Source organism: Coffea arabica, chromosome 7e, assembly GCF_036785885.1.
Source record: "Coffea arabica cultivar ET-39 chromosome 7e, Coffea Arabica ET-39 HiFi, whole genome shotgun sequence".
Lineage (NCBI taxonomy): Eukaryota > Viridiplantae > Streptophyta > Magnoliopsida > Gentianales > Rubiaceae > Coffea > Coffea arabica.
In genome coordinates this window covers 2,293,223-2,308,392 of record NC_092323.1, presented here as the reverse complement: position 1 = coordinate 2,308,392, position 15,170 = coordinate 2,293,223, and the positions used below count along the sequence as shown (strand labels likewise).

General features: G+C 37.0%; 2 protein-coding genes across 2 annotated transcripts; both read right to left on the bottom strand.

Moving 5' to 3' along the window:
- Positions 1–1,630: 1,630 nt before the first annotated feature.
- LOC113722932 (trihelix transcription factor GT-1) lies at positions 1,631–5,822 on the bottom strand. Its single transcript, XM_027246166.2, has 5 exons — positions 4,841–5,822; positions 4,057–4,095; positions 3,183–3,314; positions 2,082–2,309; positions 1,631–1,987 (listed from the first exon to the last, which is right to left on the bottom strand). Exons 1-5 carry the CDS (start codon positions 5,388–5,390, stop codon positions 1,773–1,775), a joined length of 1,164 nt encoding a protein of 387 aa, XP_027101967.2. The 5' UTR covers positions 5,391–5,822; the 3' UTR covers positions 1,631–1,772.
- Positions 5,823–7,646: 1,824 nt separating this feature from the next.
- Positions 7,647–11,078, bottom strand: LOC113723094 (F-box protein SKIP14). The gene is made up of 2 exons (XM_027246360.2): positions 9,126–11,078; positions 7,647–8,422 (listed from the first exon to the last, which is right to left on the bottom strand). Exons 1-2 carry the CDS (start codon positions 9,942–9,944, stop codon positions 7,865–7,867), a joined length of 1,377 nt encoding a protein of 458 aa, XP_027102161.2. The 5' UTR covers positions 9,945–11,078; the 3' UTR covers positions 7,647–7,864.
- Positions 11,079–15,170: the final 4,092 nt, after the last annotated feature.

The window sequence follows — 15,170 nt, the reverse complement described above, 5'->3', positions numbered from 1 at the left end:
GCACCCAACCCCGCATGCCATCAACATCTGAAATTCGGTTAGATGATCGTTGGTTGGTACCATTTTCCCAATTAGGCCCTATATGATAAAATTAAGAGTGTTTGGAATCTGAATTCTAAAAAAGAAAAATATTATTTACACTCTCACGATTCATTTTACCTTATAATCTAATAAATAAAAACTATATGATTAAAATGATAGTGAAAGTAGTGTGATTAACAAAAATGACAGTGCAAATAACATTTCATTTCTACATATTAAGTGTTGAAAGTATGAGTTGCTGAATTAATAAAGTTATGTGTTTGATAACTAATGAATTATAGCATTGAATTGAAATATCGCACAAGTGTTATACTTTTGTCTTTGGAAAATTTGCCTTTATTTATGTATTTATAGAGAGAAAAATGTATTTTGTATGAGAGAAAATAATTAAATAATCGAGAAATAGTACTCAAGTGTGTGTATTTGTATGCGTGTGTGCACACGTATGTGTGTCGAATAAAACCAGAGCAGCACATACGTTTTTGTGAGAGAGCATGTATAAAAGTATATTACATGTACGTAATATATGTGATCCATTCAGAAAATCCAATCAAAAAATTTTCACTTAAAATTTTGTACACAAATTAACAAATGCTTAATATATTAAGCGGCTAGGTATTTCAGTTATCAAACATGTTGAATTCAAAAAGATCTAAATAAATTAATTTTTAGTATTAACTTAAATTATAAAACATGCCTTTAGTGAAAAAATTTACCCTGGGTTTTCAATTCTCTGCCACATTGGCGAAATAATTAGGTTTGGTTTAGTTTGCAAATTTTTCACGAAAAAATGTGTAGAATATTTTTGGCACATTTTTTAATTATTTTTTTATCTGATATACATTATATCTTTACATTATATATATATATATATATGTATTTTTTTTTACAGAAACCCCTTAATATTTCCCATTTAAACAAGCTATTAGATATCCAAAAATTAACCCTAGACTCCCACAATGGAGAAATAATTAAAAGAAATTGTTTGTGGCAAATTAATTAGGTCTTATTTAGTTTGCGAGTTTTTCTTCAAAAATTGTTTGTGATGGCCAACAATCCAAAAGGCTGTTGATTTAAAAGGAAAAGGCGTCTAATTAAAAGGATCACCATTTCGCAGCCTCTAATTAAGCAACTTGTCGACAAAAAATACGCAAGAATTTTACGTATTTCAACGTACGCAAACTATAAAATGTCCCAAGCGTTCAATTCTAAAGATTCAATATTCTGGATGGATCTCTGGTCCACTGAAGCAGGAGGTGCACTTGCAGAAAATTACATTGCCCCTACAAAAATCACGCCTCATAAGGCAGCAAAACGCACTCCCCGGTTTTTTTTTTTTGGGTCCCCATGTTTCTTGTCATGTAAGTTTCCTTCTCCAATCAACTTCCCTCTTCCCCTTACCCATTCTACCCCTTGTACTGAATCCTATCCTCCAAAAGGTTTGAGTTGTGCTGGTCAAGAACGGGAGAGATCAAAAAAAACATTTGTCAAAAATTTGAGCTTAAAAAGATCCTCCACCGCTCAATCAGTCTCAAAAACATCTCACCAAGCTCTTCGCACATGAGATAATTGAAACGTTGCACAAAGATTATAAGAAGCCAGAAATTGCACTTACAGACGGTTATAATAGTAGTGAATGAGCAAAGTATATCACAAAAACTGAGATGTTGTGATTCTGAGTTCATTTTTGGCACTAAAACAGAATCTTCGTGATTCCCACCACCTACTTTCTAGTCCCCTAAAAGTCTCACCCCCTGGTACACTGCACCAGGACGGAGGTCATCTATATTGCTAAAGCATCTATAGCCATCGATCTCTCTTAAACCTATCAAGCCACGGCGGGTCAAGAAATCACGGAAATCATCTTCAGTGTACAGTGTCTTGTCTTCTGTATGAACAGCCAATCGATCAGACTCATTGTACAGGCACACCTTGAAGGAGATCCCTACATGAGAGCACATCCAGCTTCAGCTTAACAAATTTCAAACAGTCAAATTTCCAGCTACAAGAAAAAAAAACTTTCCCCGGTTCTAGCATACCTTCATCAAGGTGAAGAGTATAATTTCCCAGAGGCATGTCTCTGTCAATAGTCCGAATAATGCTGTCCTCATCCTCTAACCAAAATGCCCTTTTGGTACGCAAGCTGAAAGCAGACTTGATCGCTTCCTTGATGGCATCAGCAGTTCCGTCTATACCAATTCTTCTCCTGTACTCGCCCCACTTGACTGTTATAACCCTTCCACCATAGGAAGGGTGTCCATCACTGCCTGCGGTAATGACAGTATTGCATCTGCTTAAATTGACCAGTTGCAGACGAGAAAACACCAGTCCGAAGAAACAATAAGCATGATTCTTATATGAAGTTCAAGTTACTCATCAACTCAAGAAATCCAACCATCTGGACCTGCAGATACTGCAACTCATTTGACAAGCTTAAGATGCAACCTTCATGAAAATCTGATGCTTGTATGATATCCCTCCAATAAACGATGCAATCTCCAAATTCAATTGCAAACACTGTTAAAAATGCTTTAACAAGACCACTGGAGATGGAGTGAAGTCACCATGACGAATCAAGAAACAAACCATGTTTTTGGCAAGTAAACATGTGCTTCTTATCCACTGATGACTGGACATGCATTCTGTTCATTAGCAAGAAAAATCTACTAAATTTTTATCAGTGTTCCTGTAGAAGATGTAAACCATTCAAGCAACTGCAAATAAATTATTTAGATGTTCCTCATGATTATCACTTGTATCTAGTTGTCCTCCTGACAAAATTCAGAATGTAACCTGTCCATGGTCAATGGCCACTGATCCCTCTAAAACTCCTGATGGTTTTTGGTCACATAGTAAAGGGCCACAAGCCATGATGATTCATGATATACAAATGACCCAAATCACTGGTACAATTTATGATTATTTTCCCAAGAGGTGTCAAAGGTTAAGACTTGAGCATTGAAAACAAACAAGATTAGAAGAAAACTATGATTAAAATCCTGTTTCCTATAAGATGCAGACAATATTCAAAAAACAAATCTAAATGAAATTTGAGAGAGTGCATTAGAGGGGGAAAATATCAACTGAATCTCAGGAAAGAGCATTAGCAACAAAGAACTTTACCATTATTAGACACATACCAGCATCGGGGCTAGTCCTCCAATTCCAAGGAGGAACTTCATTGGCTGTAACAGCATCAGCAGCAGTAATAGTAAGAGGGTCACCATCATTATCTAAAGGTGTTTCAAGGTTCACACTGGCTCTGCCATTTTCTGTTCACAAGGTTCAGGGACATTTGAGAGACTCATTCCTAAAGAAATTTCGAAGTTCTACATCTATCGATGGGGAAAATGACAGCAGCCATGAAAGGCACATAATCCAGTTATTAATTAGCAAGTACTGTTATAAGTTTATTCCAAATTACAACTAGGAAATTATTGTCATTCAAAAATTACTAACTAAACATGTACAACATATTTCTTCCAATCTAATGTTGCAAATTAGAAGGCAAATGCAATAATTCTTTTTAGGTATTATAATAGTTGTGTTAGAGATCAGAGTTTAAAGGTTTCATGCAGATAGACATCTCACTACAAAAAAAGGCAGATGCAAGTTGTTGCTTTAACTTCCTGAGTTGTAATCCATTCTTCTAAATTAAATAATCTCAACTTCTTGTCAAGCATAGATAGGCCAAATTTCACTGTTTAACAAAGATAAACGGTTCTCATATACTTATCCTTCTCTAACTCAACATTTAGAACTTCCACTCGGGACATAATTACTCGAATTCTAAATTCTTATTATTTGCAGAAGTTTTAGGTTAGAACTTATTGAAGATCTGATTTTATGCAATGTAGTCAGTGGAAGAATTTACTCATCTACTTCTCAAAAATGACAGCACATCCCAAGATGAGACTATCAAGAGCACAAGAACAATAACTATGGCTAAAAACTCTTTAAGAAGACTTCTTCAAACATGACCAAAAAGTTCCAAATTCCCCTCACGTCCTTTACCTTCCACTGATCCAAATGGAATACTTCCATCCTCAAGACCTGAAAGTAGTAAATAAAAGTCAAAAGGTATCTTAAGACCTCATAGCCATAATTGTGGGTTCATTTGCTGCAGGAATAAAAAATAAGATTTCCATAACAGAAGGCATGCAAAGAGAAGCTAAAACACAAGCAACAAAACTAACAAGGTAGCAAGTTCCTTCCTATATCTTCTGAATGTCAATAGCTAAACATTGACATAGAATGACACAGTCGCAGGATTGCAAATCGAAGGGCAACTTTTAGTAGCTGTTCTACTTCTATTCTGTTATTTGAATCAATAAAAATAGCAAGGCTAAACTACAGGACAAAGAATCAGATCAGATTATAATATATTCTCTTGTCAAGCATCACAAAATCCTAAAATCATTCTGTTAGGAATAATAGCTAACACAGAATATTTCCACTTTTTGATTCAAGTGATTCTCAAAATCCAAGTATGTTTTCAGGATGCAGCAAATAACCAACAAATGGCTACATTAATATAAAAGAATGAAGGATGGAAACAAGGTTTTTCCAACATCAAGCTCCTACAAAGCTATGATAATAATCTGTAAATATTCATTAAAATTCATACAACACACACCCGTCATAAAACAAATACTAGAACAAGTCCACTCACCACACTGAACTCCCCCTTGGCCAGACAAAAACCAGTCAGCGTGCATAGTTACATGGCCTAATCACAATGTATCCAAAAGCCAAGAAAATTGAAAACTAAGGAGAACAACCAAGTATGGAGTCCTACCTCCTTTATCTGGGAAATGAATATAAGCTTCAACCTTGGCAGACGGCGGAGGAGGAGGAGGGCTCTTGTAAGAACCATTCTTAGCCCTGTCTCTGAGCAGCTCCTCCAGTTCCTTGTAATACCACATCTTATTAGCCGAAGAGGCACTCCCGCTATTATTGCAGTTATTATTTCCTCTATCCTGCTGCTTCAATTTCTTGAATTCCTTGAGCAGATTCCTCCACTTGTCCGTGCACATAGTCGGGGAACGGTCGAAACCCTTTTCCCTCATCTTGCTGGAGATTTGCTCCCACAAATGCTTGTTGGATTTGGAGGTGTTAAACAATGCATCCACCTCGCGCCTGAAGGCAATTAGGCTCCGGGTCTCATCTTGGACCCAAGTTTCGGCCCGTTTCTTGGGAGCCCTCAATTCGTGATCCTCGCCGCCGCTGTCGGCCAAAATCATCTGCTGCTGCTGCAGGTCTACGTGGGGAGTAATGTCCATCACCAATTCTTCTGATGATAAATCTTTGTAGGAATCAATAGGACGAGGTCTATGGGCCAAGTACATTTACGTAGCCGTTAGAAGCATAGTATTCAAGCAGGAGAGTGGCGTAGGAGATTGGATTTTAACTTTCAGATGACGACGGTGTTTGGACTCTGAGAGAGAAGGAGGAGGGTCGCGGTAGTGGACGCGGCTGGACCAAGCATATATACTGGCTACTATACCCAGAAACAGTTCACCCGACTGATTGACGGTGATATTTCAGGCGTTTGATGTATTTTTCACTTGAGCGTTTCTCTGGAATCAGGTGACGGGAAACCACGCTCTTAGATTGCGGTCATTGAAGGCGTGGGTTTTACTTCACTGTCTTAGCACGTGGCGAATGGAAGGCGAAGCGTCTCCTGTAATGGTTGTGATTCCGGGTGCTGCAGCCTTCAAGTTTGAGATATGCAGTTTTCCGTCAACACGGTGACAGGAACATGATGGTTTATTGCAATGCAAGCGCGATTAAATTCACAGCCAATAATGCCCAATTTTCCCAAAAAAAAAAAAAAACTTTCCCCATTGTCTCAAGTGACCTTTACCCCTTCACAGTTAAAAGGAAGTATTATTATCTTTACAAAAGATTTCTCATTTTTCTGTAAAAAAGATGTATTCTCTCTGTCCCAATTATTTAGTCATATTTGGGAAATTCAAACTTTTAAGAATAGTGATTTGATTGTAATGTTTATACTTCTCTTTTTAATTCTATCTCTATAAATTTAAAACTTAAGTTTGAATGATAACATGCATATGATTAAAAAGAAAGATTATATTGAAAAAAGATATTAAAATTTTTTTTGATTTTTTTAATGTAACAAATATTTTAAAACATTTTAAAATAAAAAGTATGAAGTTTTCAATGGACGAAGGAAGTACTGTGCCTTTGACTTTTGTGCACTATAATATATTGGAAAAAGGGGTAAAAAAAAAGGGGAGGGGAGGAGGGGGGGCATGCGCCCTCAGGGCATATGGCGCAACAGTTGAGGGTCGGCCTTGAGTTGCTGGCTTCCCCACTGATCCGGATTCAATTCATGTCCGCTGTGCTACACATCCTGACTCGCTCGGAAAAGCTGTATGGGGTTATCGACTTCCCTCCGATTTGGTGTGCCGGCTCGGATCCTAAGGGCTCGAATTGGGGCATGTTTCGGGTTACAAAAAAAAAAAAAAGGCCATGCGCTACATTGAATAGATAGCGTTATCTGTTAAGGCCTGGCCGGCTATCCTCTTAAATGGTTCAGGCGGCAGGAATCGAAATTCCGGAATGCATATAAATTGTCCAAAACTTCAAAATAAATAAATTAATTAAATGAACGATCCTTCCCTTCTAGTTCTGGAGAACTGTTTCCTGAAACTCAAAAGTCTGCTTCTCTTACTTAATGTGCATTGCAACGTACAGTCACCAACCTGGATAGGAATTAGCTAGAACTTGAACGGATATTACATCAAGGCTCTCTTCATTAACCAACTCCAACTCACTTGTACCAAATATTTTTGTATCTAAAAACGACAAAGAAACGAAAGTAATACTGGAGATTCTAAAACAGGCAAAACTCAAATCTTAAGCCAACAAATATGACCTTTAAGTGCTATTTCATCATTTCCTGATCAATAATAATAATGTACTCACAACATTAGCAACACGGGTACGGGTGACTCGTGATCAGGGCATCTGATCTTCAGTCACGCCTCCTTCAGCTAATACAGGTAAATATATCCAGATTTTACAATACAAACAAGAATAGTACCGAAGAGAAGCACCATAACGACCGGGAAGACTTCGGACATACATATAATAATTTTTGCCTACACTTCCAACAAACATGACCCGTGATCCCTTCATCAGCCGCAAACTCCCCTCATTTTCATGCAACAACATCATTTACCGTCTTCATATTTCTCAATAACAAACCTTGGAACAAGGATGTCAAGTAACCAGCATCATAATTCGGTCTTCTGTCCACCTGTGTTTCTTCGGATTAATAATCCATGGCCGCTAAATGTGTGAATAGCATCGAAACATCCAGCCCACTGTGGTAAAATAACTACTCAATTCCATTAATTCGCTTCTGAGCAAATACCTTCAACATTCCACTCTCTCTCTCTCTCTCTCTCACTCCCCTTTTTTCTTTTTCTTTTTTTTTTTTTCTTTTTTCTTGTTTTTCCCCTTTTTAAAGGCTCCCCGCAGCATTAGGAGGCAGATGCTAATGAAAGCAAGATTGTCAAACACATAATACAACAAGACCAGGACCTCCCAGGTAGATGCAGGGCCTGCAGACTTCCTTCCTTTTTCCAATAAAAATCAAAATGTCATCTCCAGAGGTAGTGCCTTATTCCATAGCCTGTCCTGATACCAGAGTGAATAAAGAAATACACTATCTACACCCAACTAAAGTCTATGGATCTGTTCAACAAAACGTGCTTTATTGGGAAACCATACAAATCTCGTACAACATTCAACTGACAATCTGAGGAGCTGTATCTAACATCATAATAGTCCTCTAGCCATATAGGAAGAAATGGTAACTTGCCTGTTGGTGAAGATAAGTGTGCTTTGGCGAAATAGTCACTCTCTTCTGCCTATCCTGGCAATTCAAAACCTGCTTCAGACAATCCAAACAAAGGAAGTCGAGACAAAATGTCTCCTCGTAATCACAATTATTCAAGCACCGCCCACAGTTTATACAACGAGCAATGCAAAATGTGCAGGCCTTGCACACCTGGGCAGTGTGCTGCTTCCCCCTACAGCTGTCAGCTGGACAGTCATACACTTGTCTGAGTTGTTGGCATTTTGGACATATCTCAATGTCAATAGGGCGCTCATCATCAAAGGACAGATACAACTGCTCTGCATGGAAGAACCGTGGTTTGTTGACGCTGACCCAATTCTGTTTATCTGCGCCCAATAAAAGCTTCAGCTCTTCAAAATGCTGGCTGGTTACACCAAAAAGTCCACCAATTCTTAAATGCTTAATTCCAGGTCTGCCTACAGACTTGAAGAACCTTAAGTTGCTCAAAGTCCCTTCAACGCTGAGTCTTAGACACCCCGCAATGCTTAGCTACAAGAAAAGAATAAAGTAATGAGAAAAGCAAACCACATAGATCATACAGGAATATCGTGATACATTTCCAGTTAAAAGCAATATGAGCAACAAGAAAAATATTTGCCATTAATGTTTCCACTAAGCAATGAGAAGTGAGCATTCACCCACCAACAGCTATTACCTAGAGGCACACTGTCAAATATGTACCTAAGTATAACTGCTAGAGAGAAAAGAAGTAACAGTTTGATTAGCAAAAAACTTAAAATGGCCATTGTTATATTACACTATTACAGGTTAAAAGTTAGAAAATGCAGGAGAAGAAGATAAGTCATCAACAAAAGTGCCCACAAATAGTACAAACTATAACTTCCTTGCAACCTTAATGGAGGAAAAAATTCATTTGAGGATACAAACTCAATGTATTTCCATGTAATTTTTGCAAACATAAATCACCAACTTTACTGGCCCACTTCATTAATGTGTAATATTCGTAGGCTGCAGGATCTTCAATAGAAAACACTTGGCAACAACAGACATGCCTCTAAATGCTTAAGAAGTTTAAACTAATTTGAAGTATAATGAAGTTGGTTACAAATGCAAAATAGACAGCCTTGTCGAGAAAATAATGATGCACCACAATCTCGAAAATATTAGATGGGAGTGTAATGAATGAGAAAAACTACTAAATGAAGAATAATTCCCCGGAGGAAATACCAACCTTCGTCAATCCAGGATTCATTTCAAGCACCTTCTTCAAACCACCATCGGTGATCTTTAAGCACTCCACGATACTTAAGCTGTGCAGACGGCCTTGAGCCCTACTCGTTAACCGTAAAAGGGCATCATCAGTGATCTTATCACACAACGGATAAGTGACATGAAGATTTAGCCAGAGGAGAGGATCATTCCGGACGGCGTCACGCAAGGATTTGCATACTTTTTCAACCGAAAGAAGGTCCCTCGCACCCAGGTAGCCAAGAGAAAAAAACAAAGCATCTGGGGGAGGCCCACGAACACCAGTGGAAACATTCTTCGCTGGGGATGCTGATTTATGTTTATTAGCTGCATCCCAGGGAGTGCAACACTTCTCAAAACTGAAACCCATGAAATCCTCTTTGTTAGGATCATTGCATAACCCCAATTCCATTGAAGACACGGATGATTCTTTATAGGCTTTTATATCGCCCAAATCGGGATGAAGCCTTGTGGCACTGTTCCAGACAATGTTTAGCTCGGCAAGGAATTGATCATCCACCTTTTCAACCTCATCATCTTCACTAGATGACTCAAATCCAAGATTCTCCAACCCAAAATCCTCAATCCATCCCGTAATAGCTGTGAACGTGGCGCTAATGTCCATACCAAAGGGATCCCTAGGTAATAGATCAACAATATCATCATCGGAAGATAGCTTGTCAGATTTTCCCTCGCGATTGTTATAGTCATAGGAATCGAAACCTTTGGAATTTTCACCTGGGCACCTCTCCACAAGAGACCCATTAGTATGAAAGTTTATCCCAGAATTCTTCAATGCCATTGATTGGAGGAAATCCCAAAAGGAGAAAAACGGTTTGGATTCAAAAGAAAACCCCCAACTATTGATAGCTAAACTAAAACAAAAGCACCAAAAATGTTGAAGGTTTTCCTCTAAAGATGCCCAAAAAAAAAAAAAACAGAGAGAGGGGGAGAGAGGGAAAAACCGCGCAGGTTGCCCTAACCTAACCTGTGTACGCAGAAGGAAAAAAAAAACATAAAACGTACAAAAGAAACCTGGGAAGGAGAATGAGGGTTGTATATATCTAAAAAAAACAAACGAGAAGCTGAAGCCTCAAAAGCAAAATGGGAATGGAGTTGAATGGGGGATGAACGACTGAATTGCTACAGGAAGGGAAGGGGAAGCAAGAGATAAAGACCGGAAGTAAATCGGGAAGGAAGAAAAATGTAGAGGGCAGCTGATAGGGGAAGTGAAATCGGGATTTCCGAACAAGAATGGGACAGGAGATTAGGATAAAAAGGATCTACACACAACAGGAATCAACTTTTCTTTTCTTTTTTTTTTTACCCAATTACAACATTCATTAATTAAATGTACAAAATACATGCACAAACAGTATCAGAATCTGCAGTATCACAGCACACAAATACCCAAAGAGAAACTTATAAACTGGTTTTAAAAATTGAGTTCCACCACTATTAAGACTATGATCACTATAATTATTCTACTAATTGATATATTTATTATGTACTTTGTGCATATCTGTGGGAAGATACATACTACTACATACGAAGAGAGGGAGGGGGGAGAGAGAGCAGAAAGAGAGGGAGGGAGAAATATCGGATAGGGATGTGAGGAAAAGGAAAATCGCTAGTTTTGTTGGAGGAGAGAGAAACGGAGTAAATAGGAGGAGAAGAAAGGAGGGGAGGGAGGGAGGGAGGCAAACGCGTGGTGGGAGACGAAAGAATGAAGCGTGGGACTCTTGTGTGTGTGTGTGTGTTGTTGAGTAATTCGGTGTACCGAGGTTTTTGGGGGTTATTTTGGAAATTGGGTGAGGGCGTTGTTTCTTTGTTTGGCAGCTACTACTAAGAAGAGGTGTAGCGTGGGCGGTAGACCCATTCCTTCCTTCCGGTGTCCACCTAGTCCGTCCGCTAATAATTAAATCCCATATACTTTGCCAAACCTATCCATCTCCGATCGATTAGTACCCTCTGCCACTGGCGGTGGTAGTAATACGGCTCCATTACGCGCCCTACAGTCTTGACATATTTTTTTTTTGTCCTGTATCGGAATCGGATGGGCGTTGGACAATGGACGCCATTTTTTGGGCTCATGGCCCGCTAACTCCCCGATGCCGTGGGAGTACGACTCTCAGATAGCGTGCAAAAGAATAGTCTACTTACAATGTATGCATTTTATCTTTAGATGAATTGTATATAACCTAAAATTTTGCATGTGTGTTATGTATTCATTCACTCGTGAGAATATATATATTATTGATATATGTAAGATTAACTATAAAAATATTCAAGAATAATACTTTTTCTATGTGAAAACTTAATTAAAAAAATAACGTCACATATAATAATTGTAAGCCAAATTAAATCTTAAGCCTTCTTTCTTTTCCCTTTCGTCTTCTTCTTCTTCCCTTTTCTTTTTTATTAAAGATTACTTAAAGGCTATTTGGGGTTGCGATAGTTTATTGAAAAATACTTCACCTAATAGAGATTTTAATAAAAGCATTTTAAAGTAATACATTGTTTGGATATATGGTTCAACAAATATTTATTATATTAGTTAATGTATGATTTTAAAATTTTTAAATGTATTTATGTTTCTATTTAATTCATAATATAGGATAAGATGATTAAATTTAATATTTAATTTTTTAAAACACAAAAGTTATTTTAAAAGTATCAAATTTTAGCTTTTGTTAAAAGTGTTTTTAACACCAAAATCTCATTTCATAATTTTATGAGATTATGTTTATCAAACATGTTAGAAGATTGGCTCAATTCTTTTAGCCAAAATCCTTATTTTGTGTGAAAATAACTAATTTTCTAATTGGTTTTAGTTACCTGGAGAAGTTGCCAAATTATTTCCTATTTTGTTTAAAATTTAGAAGTTAGTTCCAATGAGTCTAGAGAGTAGCATTGATTTCCTAATGTTATTTGATTTTTTGACTAAATAATTTTGTTTATAAATAAATAGATTAGCATTCTATAAAAACACACAAGAATAGGAGTGAGAGAGTTTTTAGTAGGTGATAAACTTATACAATAATTGGGTTTGGGAATCAAGTTATAATCTTGTAGTATTTTTCCTCACATGGTAAGAACAAGTTTTTTTTTTCCGTAGACGTAGGTTAGTGATTAAGTCGAATCACGTTAATTCTTGCGTGTTGCTCATCATTCGTACTAGTTATTATTTTCTATTACTTTTTTTTTTCTATCCCAAATAGTTGGTTTGATTCCTTATCAAGTGTTATCACAGTTTTTGATTGCGAAATTAGGTTACTCGTGGGTAATGGATTCTTCTCGAATTTAGACCAGTGAATTTTTTTTTTTTTGGTGGATTAAAATGCTAAAGAATTTGACTGATATTAGATTAGATGCACCATGGATTTGGCAGGGGTTTAGTTGGTGTTAAAACAAGGAGTCAAGGGTAGGTAAGGATCAAGAATCCGAATTGAATGTTAAAAAAGAGTGCGTCCATGATTGAGAGAAAATATGACGTTAAGTGTTAAGGTGGGTTTGCATTGAATATTAAAGTAAATATAAAATGAGAGATTTGTTAGATTCATTAATAAATAATTATGTTTCATATTTATTCGAGAGATAGAGAAAAAACGATTAATATGTAAATAAGGGTGCGAGACCTAATAGTTTAACCTTTTAGATTAGAGTTGGGTTACTTATTTATATATTAGACTTTTTGATGGATTATTTCGAGATGTTTTTTCCTTAACAAAAATACGTCTCAAAAGGGGTTTTAATATTCAAAAGTTCTTTTTTTATTAAAAATAGTTAATTGAAGACAAGAAAAAATCAAAATACCGAACAAGCATGCAGTGGTTGGCATGCTACCGGACGAAAAAAGTAAAAATGTAGGAATAAAATTAAACAAAAATAGGTCTGCCATGACAAGTGACCGTGAGAATGATCAGAAGTAAAACCGCCCAAACTTTTTATTTACCAAAGAAGAGAACAACGGACTCTTGCCCTACCACCCAATTTGGCCGCCGCTTCCTTTACACGGCTGAAACCACCGTTGGCTAAACTAATATGAGGAGGATGTGACGGATCATGGATCGTGGTTTTGAATTTCCATTATATGGTGCGAGATTCTTTAAATTTTCTGTCCCTCTTTTTCCTTTTTTTCTTTTTTTTTTCTTTTCTGGGGGTGGGGAGGGATTTCTTGAGATTTTCATAATTATTATCTTTCCCCTGCTGGGAGTGCTTAGCCGTGACTTGAATGAATGTGATGAAATTTTGGTAAATGTATACGACGCAATGATAATGCCCCATTATATCTTCTTGAATAGTACAAAAGTCGGCCGCTGGAATTTATTAAATCCATACTTACTTATTATTAAGAGATAATCAATCAATTAACTACCCCTGGAACTGGAAGTAGCTAAAACCGAGGCTCGGACGTGGAAGCTTTAAATTGCCCAACCCCACCATTCTATGCAATATCATCTAAGGTATCGATCTACTCTAATTAAAACAAAAAAAAAAATAAATTAAAAAACAGCTCGATTTATTTGCACAAAGAAAAGAAAAAAGGCCAGGACAGTGAGAGAATAAATTAACGACAAGCCCACGTGAACTTCAAACCAGGAAATGAGGTCCTCCAAAGTTCCCAAATAAATACTTAGAGTAAATCTTATATACACTGACAGTGTATACACTATCATCGTTAGATTCATGACACGTGTGTAAAAGTTGAATTTGAAATTCAAATTTTGCATAGTTGTTATTAATCCAACACTGACTGTACATTGTTGTCAGTGTAAAAAAGATTAATCCAAATACTTATTAGACAGTGAATTATACAGCAGGGTATTCTTATAATTTTGACCTCAGATCTGAGTAGGATTATTTTCAGGCAAAGGATAAATTGGCAATTAGTGCTATACAATTAAAAATAACTGCGTCAACAATGCTTTTAATTGCATAGAATAGAATCAGTTGAAAACAATCCCTCACCTGCAACATCAATGTAACTAGATTTGAAAGAGATTTTCTATATATGAGGTTTAGTTTTAACTATTGATATCCAAAAGTTTCGTTTATCGTAGAGATTTGTTTTAAGAATAAGAAATACTATATATTTTTTTGGAGTGACGTGATGCATCAGACATGGTGATTTGAACGCTCGACTTAATGAACATTGGAACAAGAAGATCCGATGGTTTATGAACTCTCTTCTCTTTACGAGTGATTCTAGGAGCATCCATGTCATTGTCAGAGAAAAAGCTTACGGAGCAGGTAAACGATAAACCTGGCGTCCAAGTTGTCCCTCGCCTCCCGACGACAAGCCTTCTTCCAAGAAAAGAATGGATTGGTGATTATTTTACGCTACTTTTACTTTTGCCAGAGAAAACTTGGGACGAGATGTTTTTTCTTCCCATCATTCTTGGTAAGCAAGAAACTCGGACTTGCTTCGAGCCCAAAAAAAAAAAAAAAAAGGCAAAGAAAGAGACTTGGACTTGAATATTGGTTGAGACTTCTCTATTCTTTCGCGAATAGAATATGCTGAAATACACATGACTTATACGGGACAAACACGAAACAATAAATTTAAATACTACTAATATTAAAGAGTTTCGATGTTTGCCATCGTGTATTTAGAATTAGCATTTCGTAGATATACTCTTCTTTTTAGTGATTCCATGATACATAGTTGTGGTTGCCAACTCAAAAGCATGGATTAGCGCTGAAATCTTATTCTTAGCTTAGCCGTGTCGTTGAAGTTCACCTACACCTTAAATCTAACTGCCACAGGAAAAGGCAGATGTCTGCGTCAGTTAATTCTACAGGAAAAGGCCTTTCTTTCTTCGAATACTTGTTTTGTATTACGAGTGCCTTTTGCTGTTTAGTAGTTCTTGATCGTTCTCACTCCGCGTCGCCTCAATCTTTTTCTATGAATGCTGATAGTAATAAAATGAAAGCCCCCCCCCCCCCCCCCTGTAACTATGCTGATTTTCTTTTTTTTTGGGTCAACACCGGAGTATTCTGGAATCACCCAGACTAATCTCCTGCG

Excerpts from the sequence above, each read along its gene's own strand:
- LOC113723094 (XM_027246360.2), bottom strand. The coding sequence starts at position 9,944 with ATGGCATTGAAGAATTCTGGGATAAACTTTCATACTAATGGGTCTCTT. Across the intron at positions 8,423-9,125 it reads TGAATCCTGGATTGACGAAG|CTAAGCATTGCGGGGTGTCT; the intron begins GTTGGTATTTCC and ends CTTTTCTTGTAG.
- LOC113722932 (XM_027246166.2), bottom strand. The coding sequence starts at position 5,390 with ATGTACTTGGCCCATAGACCTCGTCCTATTGATTCCTACAAAGATTTA. Across the intron at positions 4,096-4,840 it reads TCATTTCCCAGATAAAGGAG|GTCTTGAGGATGGAAGTATT; the intron begins GTAGGACTCCAT and ends TACTACTTTCAG. Across the intron at positions 1,988-2,081 it reads TACTCTTCACCTTGATGAAG|GGATCTCCTTCAAGGTGTGC; the intron begins GTATGCTAGAAC and ends GCTCTCATGTAG.